Raw genomic sequence first — 17327 nt, 5'->3', positions numbered from 1 at the left:
GCTCCCAGGTAGGCATCATGACTGCTTTCGCTTGTGGCTCTGGTCCCTGGCAGAGCTCCTGAAACTTAGTGGGTATTTAACAAATATATGCAGAGCTTTATTGTAATGCTTTATTTTGAGGTTTATGATAAAAGGAAAAATCGTCTACCCCCTAGATTTTATTGACATCCCAATTGCAATCACTGGGTCAGTAGCTTTAGCATCATGTGGGAGCCTCTTGGAAATGCAGATTTCCAAGTCCCACCCAACACCTACCAAATCAGAACCTATGTTTTAATAAGATTCTCAGAGATTTGTGTGAACACGGAAGTTTGAGAAGCTGTGTTTTATATTCTATTTCCAAAATCAAATAATATATCTATACTACACATCTGGTTTTAGAAGTTCCTTTTTAAATAAGATAAATAATAACAGCTAAATTATATAATGAATATTTACTATGTGCCAGGCAGTGTGCTCAAAGCTTTATTTGGAATATGTGTTTTGATCTTTCCAGCAACTTTTTTGGGGGAGGAACCATTATCAGCCCCTTTTACAGAAAATAAAAATGAGGCTTAAAGAAGTTAAGAGACTCATTGAAACCAAAATCGTGATGTAAGTTTTTGGTGTAACAATCCTGAGTGCTTAGGCTGGTTCTGAAGTAGTGTTTTCTGTGATTTGTACATAAAGGATGCAAACATGTGAATACTGGGCACCAACAGCTGTCATATTGAAAACTCATTCCAGTTAATGGATTATGGGTGGAGCCACTATCTTGTGGCTGAAAGATAAGGCAGCCTAGGGCTGGGGCAGGGGGGTTCTGAATGTGTGCAGGACCTTGGACCTATAAGAAGTTTGACTGGAGATAGGAGAAGATACAAAGGGTTGACTACAGAATCTGCGTGGCACTCCTTTGGATGCATTTGGCTTGCTCTAGCAGGTTTCTCTCAACTGTAGCAAAAGAAACAAGTCCTCAGTTCTTTGGCAATCTTAAAGAATCTCAGCTGCTCAGAAAGACTTCTCTTTTTTTTTTTTTAATATTTTTTTAAACTTTTTTTAATTTATTTATGATAGGCACACAGTGAGAGAGAGAGAGAGGCAGAGACACAGGCAGAGGGAGAAGCAGGCTCCATGCACCGGGAGCCCGACGTGGGATTCGATCCCGGGTCTTCAGGACCACGCCCTGGGCCAAAGGCAGGCGCCAAACCGCTGCGCCACCCAGGGATCCCAGAAAGACTTCTCAATGAAAGGATTTTGACAACGATCTGGTCCTAGAAAGGACTGCTCTGTTTTTTGTTTGTTTGTTTTTGTGGTCTTTCTGGATCAAAAATTGTAGATACTTTTGAACTTAGCTACTTAAAGAATGGATACTATCCAAGTTGGAAAGGCTGCACAGTGGAAAGGAACAAAAAAGGGATGATGTTTGAATTAAGAAAGATCTAGGTTCAAATCCTGCTTGAGAAAGTCACTTATCCTCTCTGAATCTGTAAAAGGGGCAATAATGAAGCCTTATTTATAGGACTAAGGTACAGATTGAATTAGATTCTCCATGTAAAGTCCTCAGCATAGTGCTTGGGCCCATAGGTGGGCTGGCTATCTATCTATCTATCTATCTATCTATCTATCTATCTATCTATCTATCATCTAATTATATAAATCCTTGGCATATTTGAAGGAAAAATTGTTTTATTTCAAGTTCCAGTAGAATCCTTATGATGCTTAGAAAATTATGCAAGTATTTAGCCAAGAATTGAAGCAAAACAGCAATAGTAGTGTAGACTTTCTCAGAGCTTACTGGGTTCAGAACGTGTGACAGTTTAAATGAAATGTATTTAAAATGATAGAATTCATTTGCAGGAGTCACAGCTTTTCTTTCATGGAGTAGCAGCCTTTTACATCTTTTTTCAAAAAAGATACTGTAATTAAACAGAACATTTAATTTCTAATAATGCCACCAGACAGAAAGCATAAGTCCACCAAACTGCCATGTGCAGAGTCCCATAGTTTTTTGAAGCACAGCTTGTCTAAAGGACTCAGTAGCTCCACCCCAATTTACACAGGTGACTCCAACTGTGCCCTGCCACCTCCATCAGTTGGCTTTGCATACCCATCTGCGTGTTTTTGTTTTGTTCCCTGTTAGGAAATTGAAGAGGGAAGGGAAGAGTAAGAAAAAAGATTTACAAGTCAGGAAAGAAGCAATTAGGATGATGATTGTAGTTTAGGTCTGCTTTGCCTTGAAGAGGCCTTGGACATCCCAAGCTTCAAACCCATCTCTGCTTTGACCTTAACCTTTTAGGTCTAGTTTTACACTCTTCCTGCCACCCAGTCCATTCTGTCTATCATAGTATGGACAGTATGATTTTTCTGGAGTGCAAATTACTAAGCTGCTCCCTTACTTAAAAAGCCTTCACCTTTGGAAGTGAGACCTGTGGAGTTTTTCCCTTGTAAAAATCTATACGCATGCAAACACTGGCATAGATTCCAGGTTAAGAACCTCTAGACCATGAGATACAGTCTGAACCCTGTTATTAAGGTATATATGAGATCTTGCCTCCTACGTACATTGCCAACATTAGCACCCATTACTGCCATTGTTATACCTTGTCTTGTAATCACATTGAATTACAGAGTACTTAAGAGTGTGGCCTCTGTCTGGGCTCAGATTCTGGCTCTATCACTTAATCTTCTAGGAGTGTGTTATTTAGCCTGTGCTTCGGATTGCTCATCTCTAAAATGGGAATAATAGTAGTATCTATCTCATAAGAGTTTTTGAGAATTAAATGAATTAATACATAAAAAGCCCTTATAGTCATACCGGGCACATAATACACATTGAATATGAATTGACTTTTTTTTTTTTAAAAGAATTACCTATTTTTATTAGCTATACAGTTTTATGCATTTGCACATATTATTCTATCTTGGATGCCCTTCCACTTTCCAATCCCAGCTCCCTTTCATTGATTCTGATTTATCTTTCAAGATGCATTCTAGCTCACTGCCCTAGTGAAAATTTCCAGTTTTCTGATAATGCACTCTTACACATCACTCTATGAATTGGTGTTGCTAGGTACTGAATTTGGAATTTACACTCATACACCCATTTGTATAGATGCTCCATTAGGTTAACAGCTATTTCCTTCTTGTTTACTAGTCCTTGACTTTCACAACTGTACCTGGCATATGGTAGGCTCCCACTAAGCACTTGTCTAATGAGTGAATGAATAAATGAATGAATGGATGAATGGATGGATGGATGGATGGATGGATGAATGCATACCTTCTCTTTCAGGGGGAGAAAGGCTCACGTGTTTTGAACATAGGTTTGTGAGTCTTCCAATACCAATTGCTAGCTTGATGCTCGGCATGTGCACAAAACTGCTTTCTGAATTGATCTGAAATGCATTTAACTTTGATTAAATGAAATATGTTTAACTTTGATAAAATGATAATTATCTTTTGAGGATTTTTTTGACTTAAAAAAACAATGATCAATAGTATGTACTTATTAAAGTTTCACATTAAAGCTTTCCTCAAAATATGCTCAGAAGTTTGGGGACCAAACAAGAAGAAAATTTCCAAAGCCAGAGAATTCTCTAAGATCTTTCCTCTCATGAAACTTCCAGCAACAGCCCCTGTTCAGCCATCCCTTGCGTGCATCCTGTCTCATCACACGATACATACAAGAACAACATGGACACAACTTCTCTCTGTCTTGGCTGATAAACATTCATCAAAGAACACAAACTTCTCAGTAGGTAGAAAACAGAAAAAAGGAATGAAAAACAAAGAGAAAGAGTAGTTTGGTTCAGTAACTTTCTTTTTTTAAGCACATGAGGCCAAATCACCGAATACTGAAACCAAAGATGAAATGAAGCCCCGCAGCTAACCAGAATTCTGTTCCTTCAAAGCTTATGCCTTTATAGAAATTCTGCTCTATCGAGGTCAACATCTAATGGGCAAGAGATATAGTTAGACAGCACAAATTAACTCCTTAAGTATCATTGCAACTCCACATCAGTCTTTGGGAGTCCATACGTTAAGGAGCTCTTAAAAAACAAAAACAAAAACAGAAACTCAATATAACTCAACAGTCCTGATAGTTTATAATGCATAATACAGTTGGTTCACCTGCGTCCTTTTGATTCTCTATTTGAAAGAGAGAGCACAACAAGGAGAGAAGAGAGAGAGAAACAAGAACACATATGCAGGATTAATGAGCAAATGGACCAAAATGCCCCCCACTTATGTGTGATACATGATATTGGAAGGAAAAGGTTGCCCTTGGGTTCCCACCGCCCCGAAGTGTGGGGGCCAGCAAAAAAAGGCTCCTTCACAGAGGTGGAAAATGCTGCACAAATAGAAAATTAGTAAAATTAAGTTTAATGTGAAATCAAGCTATGAAACATACACGAACTCTCCAAGTGACAATTAAGTCATATGTTCTAGCCAGAGCTTATAGGACAAGGACAAGTCAAAATCTCCAGAGAGAACAAGGAAAAGCTTCCCAGCTTGAAAGAGAACAGACAGGAGGCATATAAGATCTAGTTTTTATAGAGAATGGACCACCTTGTGTGATCATACACCCAAAATAATTTGACATCTTAAACATGGAAAAGAAGGCATGATTTTGCCCCCACTGTCCTTTATCTGACACCTAACGCATTGCTCCCGGCCTAGCGGCTACCTTTTGATTGTGTACCAGTGACAAGCACTTTACAAATTGGGGTTACACACAAGCAAAGTAAAAATGCATTCAGGTCACAGACAGAGAAGAACTGAAAAACTTACGGACAAATCTGAGTTTATCACAAACAAATGGCTTAATTGTCTAACCTGTTTTAGGCTGATAAAAAGTGACTGGACTTCTCACACTGGGTTTCACAGACAGAATCAACAGACAAGCCAATGCTAAAAAACTTGAAGCAAGGAGAGTGAGTTGGTTTGGATCTGGATTTTCTTGAAATAATGAAAACAGAAAGAGTGAAGACAGCATGGCGAGGAGGTGGTAGGTACTCACGAATGGTTAAATCCATCACTTGGGAGGCCAAGCAGAAGACAGGATGCTCATACATTTCTCTCTTTTTCCCTATAAAAGAGGATTTGGGCATGCAAGAGGCTTAGGTCAGAGGTAAAGAGGTTAAAGGTCATAGGTTAGAGGAATACGTTACATTAGCTCAAAGGAAAATAGCCACAGAGTATTTTGGGATAAACACAGGATAAAAGAAAAAGGAGTTTCAAAATTGGAGATCTACTGGATTAACCATTCAGCATGCCGTGAGTCACGAGAGAGATTGTGACCATGATTTTACACGTCTCTTTAGAATTGTTTGCAAGAGTACAATGACCAAAAACATCATGAGTAGAGGGAAACAGAATTTCATTGATTTAAGGCTCCAAGATACTAAGGATTTCAGACTTTAGTATCTAAGGCTCTTGAGGTATTTCTTCATAAACATAGTCTCCAGCAATATCACTACAACTTCTTTCCAAAATTCTCAGGGGACTAAGCTGTTAGTGCTCACAGAGGGGCTCAAATGTGAAAATGTAAGATTTCTTTTCTGAGCATAGGATCGGAACCTTGTAAAAGAAAGTTGTTTGGTAGTAATATCTTCAAAGCTGCACTGTCTCAGCCTACGGTGGACTATGTTCATGAAAGAAAACCTGATACATGCAGCCAGAGGATGTTGGGTTGTCTGAATTAACAATCCCAGCATGCTTTGAAATTGGTGTCACAGCCACTTTTGCAGAGGTAACGTCAAAAAGTGGCTGAGCCAATCACGGACAAGGAAGGAGAGAAGCGGAAGAGAGCAGGTAGTGTGGAATGAGGTACTTCTCTGAAAAGAGAGTTGGAAAAAAAAAGATTGGTTTCTTCAAAGAATCCCCAGACCTAAAAGTCACAGTGCAAAAGATAATTAACACAACCAAGAAGAATTGAGGCACAAAAGGAAATTACAGATCAGCTGATCTACTTTGGAAATGAATGCATTTTTACTTACAGATCTTAAAGTTTGTTTTTGGATATATTTATCTGAAAGAAGAGAGCAGATCTTACCAAAAGACTAGTAATAGCTAGACCAAGGCCTACGAGGCAGCAGCCATGGCAACCGAACGTTTCTTGATCCCATCCCATCTCTGGCCTTGCCTAGAATTATTAGGTAGGTACCTGGTTGACTTTACCAAATACAACCAATCATTATGTCCTGGGAAGGTAAATGCTAGAACAATTATTTGCTAACAGCCCTTTAATGATCTTCTTGTTCCTCTATTTTTGTCACTCATTACCAAGTCAAGAGTTGATAAACATCCTTTTAGTGCCCAATTCTTAAGTGTTTCTCCCTGGGTGCATAGCAATGAATTCATTACCACTGGTACACAATTTGCATTGTCAGACAGACAAAATTGAGAGAGGGAGGACATGTAATGTACAGAACACTGCGATTTGACATGATCTTAACCTAATTCTCTAAGGAAACAAGGACTTCGGCAGGGTAAGTGATAGGGTTTTGGTGGTTGGTTAAGCCTTTTTTTATTCCCCCCAGTCAAGTCCTGAAGGCAGACAATGGGCATTTGCTGGTTTTAGTCAGGTGTTTCACATGTGAGAGAACATCAGATTCCAGAATGCGGACACATTGAGTTTTGCACACAGAACTTCCACATTTATACACTTACACCACTGGTCAAGTTGGGTGTGGTTTTCAAATCACCCTATAGCAGCCAACAGGGTAACAATGAAAAGTGATTAATACCTTTGCAAATGAATAGGTCCCAAAGAACCATATCTTCTCAAGTAGAGTTTACTCAAAGTGCCTTTTGGGTGATTACTTGGTCATCAGTGCCTGCTTCCCTAAAACTTGAGAGGGCAGTGGTAACAACCATCCTAGGTCTGGAGCAACAAGAATGAATGAGATCTAAGGCAAACCAGGAGCCATCAGAGATAGCTGGACACTAACCTGCCATCGAGGTTGAAATGTTACCAAAAGACAAGATACTTTCAAGGGGCAAGAAAGAGTTAAGCAAAATCTTGATGTTGTTTCATTCCATGCTTGTTCTACCTCCAAAGCTATCAACAGTGGACAACAAAGTGCTTTGTTTTCCTCTATTTAGAGAAGGTAACAATCCTACAGAACTCTTTCATAGGAAAACATTAGTCACAGAGCAAACTTAATGCCAACACAGACTCTCAGAAGGACCTTAGTTATCTGATAACATCCTATATTCAGTATTCTTCCCCTACAAAGACTGTTCCCTGGAGCCCCTGTTCTTAATTCATTTATTTGGCCACAGCCAAGGAAGCTTTCACATTTCAAGTGCTTTCAAGTTTCAATTTAACATACTCAGATGGACCACTGTTTTCTGGTGCCCATTAGAAAAGACAGACTCTTCCCCAGGGAGCCATACCAAAATTTAAATAAAAAACTGGGGGCAGAAGGGAGCCTTACCTTCGATTTTAGCATATTCTGATAGCCGGGAATAGTTGACTAAAGCAGCCTGCTCTAGACATTTCCGGATGACTGTTTTTACCTCCTCTTGTGGTACGGGGGTCACAATATCTTTCATCAAAACCTTAAGGTGGAAAAAAAAAAGATTATTATTGATGGTTCAAACAAATGTGTTACTCATTTTATTTCTTAAAGAGCTTGAGTTTAAAATGAGTTGTGAATGCCTCCTTTTTGACTTAGTATTGATTGAGAGCCATCGTTAAAAAGAAAACACAGAACTGTAAAGCACAGTTAGGATGGCAAAGCCCATCTATGAATCGAGGAAGGGCCAGGAACATATCTTCAATATATGCTAACTATTTGGGAGTCTGGAGATAAAATATCTAGAATTTTGGCAGTTTCCTCACATTTATTCTGGTATTTGATGAATGGTAAACGAAGCCTTGAAAAATGACAAACTAGGTCATTCAACCACAATATTTCTTTACGATCATATTCATGTCTGTATATATGTAATCTGCCTTTTACTTTCATTCTTACCCTTTCCAAGAGTGATAAAGTAGCTTTTAAAGCACCTTCAGGTCGACCAAATGGAAAGCAATACCTAAAAAAGAGAAAATTCTTCAGGTTGCCCAAATATATTACATTTTAGCATGAAATATGCTGCAATTTGATTCCTATAGCAACTCTTTCTGAGGAACAGAAAATGCTTTTTATTTTGTCACGTTGTGTTATGTTAATCTGAATTCACACCATATATGTGTGTATATAATGTATATATGTGTATGTGTGAATAATGACTAAAGAGAGACTCTGCAAATGTCTGCAGCAGAAAAGAATATTTAGAGTGATGACATAAGGCTCTGTTTAGATTTCTATTGTGAAGGAAAACCATTTGTTAGCTCACATGTGACCTTCTATATGATTTTAGGGACCAGCAATAAAAAAAAATATTAGTTGAAACAGGGTGAAATCCAAACACACTCAAGTCTCCAAAGGACCACTACAGGAAACGAAAGACTGTATTTCGAGCAAATTCATGCTTTTGCTAAGTATCCTTCCTTGACTGTGGTTTTTAATTGTTATTGGCAATATCTCTTGTATATGGTGTGCAATCAATAAAAATTTGTCTAGGAGGATTTTGAAGGTACAGATGGAACTATGTTGTGGACTCCTAAGAGTTCCGTTGACTATTTCAGGCTGTCACGGACCCTTCGAGACACTGTTCTCATGGTACAAAGAGACCAGCAGAAGCTACCTAAACTCAGACTATGACCTATGCAGGTGTTGGGCTGGGTGGTCTGGTGCAAGTCCTTCCCTCTCTCAGCCTTGGCTTACTTTTTATTTAATGAGAGTTATAATAACTACCTTGCTAAGTTGTTCTGGGCACAAAAAAATGAGTTAATGCCTAACTAGCCTCTGGTCCTATATCTTGACCCATAGGAAATGTTTAATAAAAATGAATTATTTATTACATTATTGTAAATGTTCTTACTATTTTTGAATTACTATCTCAGGACCTTTAATTCAGAACCACCAGTGCTGCATTACAAATGCCTGATTTGCTGCAAGGGAGCAGTGGGCTATGTGCTCAAGGATGAAGCCTTGGACTTGCTTGCTGTCTTGCATGTGTATGGGGAAGAGTCAGTCTGCCAAGGCTGATCTAAGCTTCTTTCTTTCCCTTCATAGACAGCTAATCCTTTCCTGAAGTAAGGGAGAAAGTGGGGATTCTCGTGTGGGTACCATTGCCTTCCTTCTCTGTCCATGTGATCTGATTCCTAGGATTTTTCACTGATTTAGGGACCTTGAAGAAACTTCACCTTCAACTTTGTAATAGATTTTTTTTTTAAGATTTTATTTATTTGAGAGAGAGAAAGACAGAGTGAGTGAGAGAGAGCACAAGCAAGGGGAGGGGTAGAGGGAGAAGCAGGCTCCACACAGAGCAGGGAGCCCGATGCCAGACTTGATCCCAGGACCCTGAGATCAGGATCTGAGCCAAAGGCAGATGCTTCACTGACTGAGCCACCCAGGCACCCTGTAATAGATTTTAAAATAAAAGACTGATGGGACACTTGGGTGGCTCAGTCGGTGAAGCATCTGCCTTTGGCTCAGATCCTGATCTTAGGGTCCTGGGATTGAGTCTGGCATTGTGCTCCCTGCTCCATGTGGAGCCTGCTTCACCTTTTCCTTTGGCAGCTCTCCTTGCTCATGCTCTCTCTCTGTCAAATAAATAAATAAAATCTTAAAAAAAAAAAAAAAAAAAGAATAGACTGCTGACCAGGGTCAGCTTGCACAAGAAGGGCTCTGTCCTTTCAGTGGAAATAAAATGCACTTAAGATTGCAAAGTCTCCTGGCTGCTGTGGAACCCTGTCCTACTGGTTTCCATTTCCATTTAGTTATTTCTTAATCTCCAGTGTGTCTCTAATAGGTTCACAGTTTTAGAAAATCAAGCTCTTTATTTGCTGCTTCTCAGTGTCACCATCCTAATAAACCTCTCAGCCCCAGATCCTTACCTAAAATGTGTAATCTGATTTTCCAGCAGAACTCGGAGTCTCTCTTTGATTTCTTCAAAACGTTCCTTCTCTTCAACAGTCACAGTTCCAATTCCATCAGGCCTAAAAGAAGACATGTCATGAAGTGACGGGAACCTCATATGCTGACACCATCAAATCAAATCTCTAGCAGGAGGAAACTGTCCATTTTAGAAGAACAACTACCATGATCAATGTGACCTTAGGAGAAGTCCTGCTTTTCAGTGCTGACTACTAAGGGGGGATGGGGTATGTTGGGGGTTACTGTTTGGCTCATTTATTGTGAAATGGTAAAAATGTACAAACTGGTGGCTATAAGGCCCAGTTTCTAGACCTTCTGTTTGGCTCACAATTTAAGATTTTGAACTATTTACTAGCATTTTCAAAGTTAGGAGAGTTTTATAACACAATTCTTTTAAAAATTTGGAACAACTGGCATTAATTGGTGAGTGCCAAGTAACAGCTTCTTCCTCTGGTGGGGCAGGCACTCACCTGTCCACATCTCTAATTTGCGGTACCTATCTCTCTTGTAAGCACTTAGGTTTGGAGCTCCTGAATAATGCACACAAACTTCTATGAAAACCAGGTGCCTTGTAAATGTCTGTCTTTCTCAGTGCTAAATGTTCTTACGTGACTCAATTTCCAGCTTACAATTATAGATGTTCTTATTAACTTAAGCATTTGTGTATTAACTGAGGAAACAAATTACAAAACATTGTTAAAGGAGAAGACATTGATGCAAGAAATTAAAGAAAACACAAATCAGTGGAAAGATACCCTGTATTCATGGATTGGAAGAATTAATATCTTTAAAATGTCCAGACTACCACAAGTTACCTAGAGATTCAATGTTATCCCCATCAAATTTTCAATGGCAATTTTTACAGAAATAGAAAAGAAAAAACAAACCTAAAATTTATATGGAACCACCGAAGACCCAAATAGTCAAAGTAATCCTGAGAAAGAATGAAGTTGGACGCATCACAATTACTGATTTTAAACTTCATTACAAAGCTATAGTAATCAAAGTTATATGGTACTGGCATGAAAACAGACACAGAGGCAAAGAGAACAGAACTGACAGCCCAGAAATAAACCCTTGCATATATGGTCAACTAATTTTTTTGACAGGGGAGCCAAAGATACACAAAGGGGAAGAATAGCCTCTTCAATAAATGGTGTTGGGGAAAACTGGATATTCACATGCAAAAGAATGAAATTGGACTCTTATTTAAAAATGAGCTCAAAATGGATTAAAGATAAGCCCTGAAACTGTAAAAATCCTAGAAGAAAATACAGGGGAAAAGCTCTTTGACATTGGCTTTGGCAATGACTTTTTTTTTTGATATAACACTAAAAGTACAAGCAACAAAAGCAAAAAGAGACACATGGGACTACATCAAACTAAAAAGCTTCTGCACAGCAAAATGAAAAGGCAACCTATAGAATGGGAGAATATGTTTGCAAACCATCTATCTAAAAATAGATAACAGAAAAATAGAAGTCATAAAACTCCATAGCCAAACCATTAAAAAATGGGCAGAGGATTTGAATAAACATTTTTCTGAAGAAGACCTATAGATGGCCAAAAGAGATGTAAAAACATCACTAAGCATCAGGAAAATACAAATCAAAACCACTATGAGATACCACCTCACACCTGTCAGAATGGCTAGTATCAAAAAGGCAACAAACATTGGTGAGGATGTGGAGAGAAGGGAAACCTTTGCGCACTGTTGGTGGGAATGCAAACTGGTGCAGGCACTGTGGAGAATAGTATGAAGGCTCCTCAGTCAAAAATAGAACTATCACATGATCTAGTAATTCCACATCTGAGTATATAGGAAGGAAGGAAAGGAAATCACTGTTTTGAAGATATATCTGCACCCCTATGTTCATTGCAACATTATTTACAACAGCCAAGATGTGGAAACAACCTAAGTGTCCATTGACAGAGGAATGGATAAACAAAATGAATGTGAGTATATATATATATATATATATATATATATATATATATATATATATGGATATATATGGATATACGTATATATGTACACACACACATATATACATATATATGTATGTTTATATACATATACAAGGATCCATATATATGTGTGTGTATATATATATATACAAACACACAAACATATATATACACATATATATACATATATATATATGGAACTTGAGGGCATTATGCTAAGTGAAATAAGTCAGACAGAGAAAGACAAATAGTCTATGTTCTCACTTACAGGTCGAATCTAAAAAAGTTGTTGCCATAAGAATAGAGGGTAGAATGGTAGTTTCCAAGCCTGAGGGGTGGGGGAAATAGGGAGTTTCTGACTAAAGGGTACAAACTCTCAGCTATAAGATGAGTAATGCACAGCGTGGTGACTACAATGAACATTACTGTATTTATATACTTCAAAGTTGTTAAGAGAGCAGATTTTAAATGTTATCACCCACACAAAAAAAATGGTAATTTTGTGAGGAGAGGTAGGTGTTAATTAACCTTGTCATAATAATCATTTCACAGTATATATGTGTATCAAATCATCACATGGTATACCTTAAACTGATACATAGTATATGTTAATGCCTCAATAAAGCTGGGAAAAAAAGAGAACAAACCACATATGATGCTTTCAATGCTAATAAACTGTTGATTATTTTAATAAAAAGAAGGACCTTAGCAAAAGCAAATGAATTTCAGTTTAATCACAGTATTCTCATATTTCTAAATCATCATTAGGTTCACACGCATTTTTCCTATTTGCTTTGGACCATTCAAGTTGAAAATACAAAGGGAAGCTGCATATTTATAGCCCAAATTTATCTGTGCCAAATTAGACGTAGGATAATCTGACCCATTCAAAGACTTCAGCTTCCCAGATCCTGTAGTGACTTGTTTTGACTACTGGCTGAGCCAGTTTGCAGATTGGTGTGTCACCATGAAACTTCTATTGGAACATTCTTCAGTTTGCAAATGCAAGTCATCTTGAGACCAAACAAATGGTCTTATTTATAGGCCTTCTCAAGGATCCAGCATAAGTTGGGAAAATCCTGTATACTAGACCAGTCTGACTGCACAAAAGACTTGGCAAATGATAGCAATGCACCTCCTGTTAGGGGTTAATTGGTCAGCTTCCCTTCTTTTTAGATACTAAAAATGCCCTACTTGGGGGGGGGAGGGAACAAGAAAACTTCCCCTCCCCCACATTATAAAAAATACCCCTAAGCAGTAAAATTCTATAAAATCCATTTCTTCACACTCCCCTGAACTCAAAGGAAGAAAGAAGACCAAGTGGTAAATATCAGGTAAGCTGTTAGAATCCACAAATATGCCTTTATTTTCATATTTTCTGGAAAAATCCTAAATGTTAATTCACAAAGTTTATTTAAAAACAGTTTTTTACCATGAAATGACAATGAATCTGTATTTAAGTCTCAGGATGAATTCATTGGCCTCCACAAAATACATGTGACCTTTTTTTGTGGTAAACTTCTCATGTTTTTATCATAATCTACAACTTTCTTTAGGTGTGGTTTCTAGATTTAGACTTTGTTTACACAAAACACAGCTCACTAATGCACTGAACACATTTATACAATTGGCACGTACTCGGTTTGGGAAAATGGAAGCCATTTTAAGCATTTTGCTTCTCATTGGAGAACTAGCCCAGAGAAAAATGCTATAAAATGTAATTTACAAATCAAGGGCGCTTGAGTGGCTCAGTTGAGTGACCGACTCTTGGTCTTAGCTTGGGTCATGGCCTCAGGGTCCTGGGATTGAGCCCCATGTCAGGCTCACGCTCAGCAGAGTCTGCTTCAGATTCTTCTCTTCCTCTGCCTTTCCCATTGCTTGCACACATGCACTCCTTCTCTTTGTCTCTCAAAATAAATAAATAAATAAACAATAAATATTTAATGAAAAATCTTTAAAAATAGATAATTTACAAATCAGAGGGGTTTACAGATGAGAGGAAAAATCATGGAAACCATTTCACATGGGCAGCCCAGAGACATGTGTGGCTATTACTAAGAGATAAACCTCCCTGATGAAAATTATCCATTCTTCACTCAACAAGCCTCCTAAGGCAATTATTAGATAATTAGAAGGTAACTTAAAAAAAAAAAGAAAGTAACTTTTAGATTTGTGTTTGAGATGATAAGAACCAATCATTTAGTGTGTACCTGGTCTTCTCAGTTAATCCCCTCTACAATGGGTATGATGACAAACATGGAATTTGGTTACATTTCTTTACCTTTTCTTCTGATGATTCACATTTGTAGTTACTTAAGATATGAGCCACTTCCATTTCCCTGACAATCTTTCCTTCAACTCCCTTCTGAACACTACTAATTTCACTATTCAAAAAATGTGAACGACTAAAAATTATTTTAATCTTTTCTTAAGTTTGCTTCTTAATCTCCTATGTCAGTGTGAATGGTTTTCTCTTAAAATAAATGAAACTAACTTTATGTCTGGAAGGTAAGCAGCACAGAATTCATCAACAGAAATAGGTGACCAGGGGCACCGGGGTACTCATGGTTGAGCCTCTGCCTTTGGCTCAGGGCGTGATCCCAGGATCCTGGCATCCTGGGATTGAGTCCCACATTGGGCTCCCTGTGGGGAGTCTGCTTCTCCTTCAGCCTATGTCTCTGCCTCTCTCTGTATCTCTCATGAATGAATAAATAAAATCTTAAAAAAATAGGTGATCAAAAAGTCATGATTTTGACATTGAATGCAAATTTGTTTGCAGCAGCCAAAATTGCTCTGAAATGATACAAGGCATAGAGAATGTTATTTTACAAACTGAGGAGGAGACATGCAGGAATTATACAATTTATCAAAGATCACAGGTTGTAACTGTATCAGTTGAAAGGTTAAAATATCCTTTTTTCTTTGGTTTAGTTTCAATTATTTTTGAGAATTCTGTCAAATATAAATTTCTTTTCTGTTGACCCCTATAATTTGTTAATGTTAATTATACAGGCTTAGATTCCTATGGAGCTACTAACTAAAAATCTTGGCTCAATATTTTGGGGAACACTGTTCTCAAAGAAGCAATAAAATTATTTTCCTGGAGAGATAGACCTCAACCCCAAGCATGCTTCAGAATTACCTGAAGGATGGGGCTGAGAATTTGTATTTTTAAAAAAGATTTATTTATTTATTTTAGAAAGAGAGAGAGCACAAGGGCCCAGGGGGAGGAGGGGCGGGGGGGGGGGGGAGAGAGAGAGAGAGAGAGAGAGAGAGAGAGAAGACAATCTAAGCAGACTCCTTGCCGATCGCAGAGCCCAACCCAGGGCCGGATACCACGACCATGACCATGAGGTCACAACTCAAGCCAAAATCAAGAGCCTGCTGTGCAACCGACTGAACCACCCAGGTGCCCTGAGAATTTGCATTTCTAACAAGTTCTCTGATGCTGCCGTTTCGGGGACCACACTTTGAGAACCTCTGCTTTAGAGCAAGAAAATATTTGGTGGGTGGCTCTTTTAGTTGCCAAAAGGGTATGTTTGATGAGAGAAGAGAGAAAAATGAGAGAAGAGGGATAAAGTTGGATTTTAAATTCTTAGCTAGTAAATCCCAGGCTGAGATGTGTCTTTATTTAGAACACATGTTTAGGAGCCCTGACCACCTCCCTATCCTCCTGTGTCCTGAATGGTGCATTTTCTGCCCTCTTGTTTTTTGGCTTTTTAGCATCCTCTGTCACTCCTTAACAAAACCCGAACGTCCTTTGGAGGAATGACTTTGGCTGCACTGTGGGTACTCAGGGGGAAGGGTAAATTTGGATCCTGTTTTCCTGCTTTTTATACTGACAGCCTTCCTATAAGCCACTTCCTGCCTTTTATGGCCACTGTGCATCTAAGCTGGACTATGACCTAAGCTTAGACAACTTGACACACTTTTCTGGAATCTTTATGTTGAGTAAATAATGCAAAGATAGAAGAAACTGGTAGAATTTGCTCTCTCTAGGAGCTGTGTCCTGACCAAACAGACTGTCTTCACAGGTCAGTAGTTCTTAATCTTTGGTGGTACTTTAGAACCATGTGAGAGCTTGAGAGGTCTCATCCTCAAGCTCTCAATTCAATTTGTTCTGCAGTGGGGCCTAGACATTGTGGCTTTTAAAGCTCCCCAGGTTATTGTAATGTGTTATTAAGGGTTGAGAACTATTGCTTTCATCCTGTTTCCTACTTTTCTGTAGCTCCAGCTTTCCTCTTCCTTTCTTTGATGCTCCCAACACCACCCCCCCAAAACTTAGATGATCCAGACTTTGTTTTTGTTACTTATACTAAACTGATGTGAGTTCATAAAGCACATATCTCCTCCTTTTTAGGAGAAGGAGGGGATATGCGTTTGATGCCTATGAACCTAGCTTTAGAATCACACACACATGCACACACCACGGAGATGTGGTCCTGGGTCTCTGGTTCCACTAACTGCACACTGGCTAACAATTCACTTCTTGTATATCATGATCCTGCAAATTTGAGACAATATGCAGGTCAAGTGCAGTCATTTTTGGAGCCCCATCAGAGACTGGAAGCTCTCCCACCTGCAGGCCACCACTGCCACCAGAAGTGGGTCTCTCCAGCCACAACAGACTATATCACATCTGACACAGCAGGCATCTCCCGAATCCACCTTTCAAGTTTTCGGCAAACCATTTTCTCACTATCCTTCACAAAGTTGACATTTTCGGCAGCACGATAGGAAAGATGTCACGTCGGCTGCTCTTCAAGTCCTTGTCACCGTGGTCAGCACCAGTTCTGTCACCTTCACTCTCCTCACACTCTCCCATCTTGAGCCATGTCACAAATAATAATTTATCTAGAGTTGTGTCTTTCCTTTTTTTTTTTTGTCAGACTGAAACTACCATAACCCAGCTGCCCATCCTTTAAGTTACTAGTTACACAGATTGTTCTCCCATTCCTCAAATGCTTGTGAGCTACAGCTTATTAATTAATGTCTATTATAGGAATGATCTAATGTAATTAAGTACTGTGCTTTTAATGTGAAAGATTTTTATTTTGATATTTGAAATTAAGTGTGAATAATCTAGTCAAAGAAACCAAGCAGCAGTGTGCTTTGTGAAAGTGAAATTATCTCCTCAGGTCATTAAATTGTCCTTACACACCCAGGTGGGCACAGATTCCTGACGTTTTGTTACCCTGCTAGCACAGTTCTCCACACTATGTTGAAAGCCGGGACACGGAGCCCTTGTTTGGAAGGTTAGGTATCTTGTCAAAGAAGTCCGGTTACTAAATTAATTCAAAGCTCACAGTGATGGATGTGTTCTGATACTGCATCTATTTAGTGATCAAGTGTAGAACCCAGGTGTGAGAGAAAAATGTATGGATT

General features: G+C 38.7%; 1 protein-coding gene across 9 annotated transcripts in view; it reads right to left on the bottom strand.

Annotated features, from left to right (window-relative positions):
• CADPS (calcium dependent secretion activator) overlaps positions 1-17327 on the bottom strand; it is a 460562-nt gene that overhangs the window by 109979 nt on the left and 333256 nt on the right. For 4 of the 9 annotated variants that reach the window (XM_049097818.1, XM_035703542.2, XM_035703531.2 and 1 more), the window contains exons 14-18: positions 9935-10036; positions 7962-8025; positions 7422-7545; positions 5000-5068; positions 4111-4128 (exon numbers count right to left, since the gene is read on the bottom strand). In XM_049097818.1, coding sequence (XP_048953775.1) covers positions 4111-4128; positions 5000-5068; positions 7422-7545; positions 7962-8025; positions 9935-10036 — 377 coding nt within the window. The remainder of the gene's footprint in view (positions 1-4110; positions 4129-4999; positions 5069-7421; positions 7546-7961; positions 8026-9934; positions 10037-17327) is intronic. The other 5 variants (XM_025456449.3, XM_049097817.1, XM_035703538.2 and 2 more) reach the window with 2 other exon arrangements.

The sequence above is a fragment of the Canis lupus genome, chromosome 20, assembly GCF_003254725.2.
Source record: "Canis lupus dingo isolate Sandy chromosome 20, ASM325472v2, whole genome shotgun sequence".
In the NCBI taxonomy this organism is placed as follows: Eukaryota; Metazoa; Chordata; class Mammalia; order Carnivora; family Canidae; genus Canis; species Canis lupus.
Note: the sequence above shows the minus strand (reverse complement) of the source record. Positions and strands in the feature narration are given on the sequence as shown.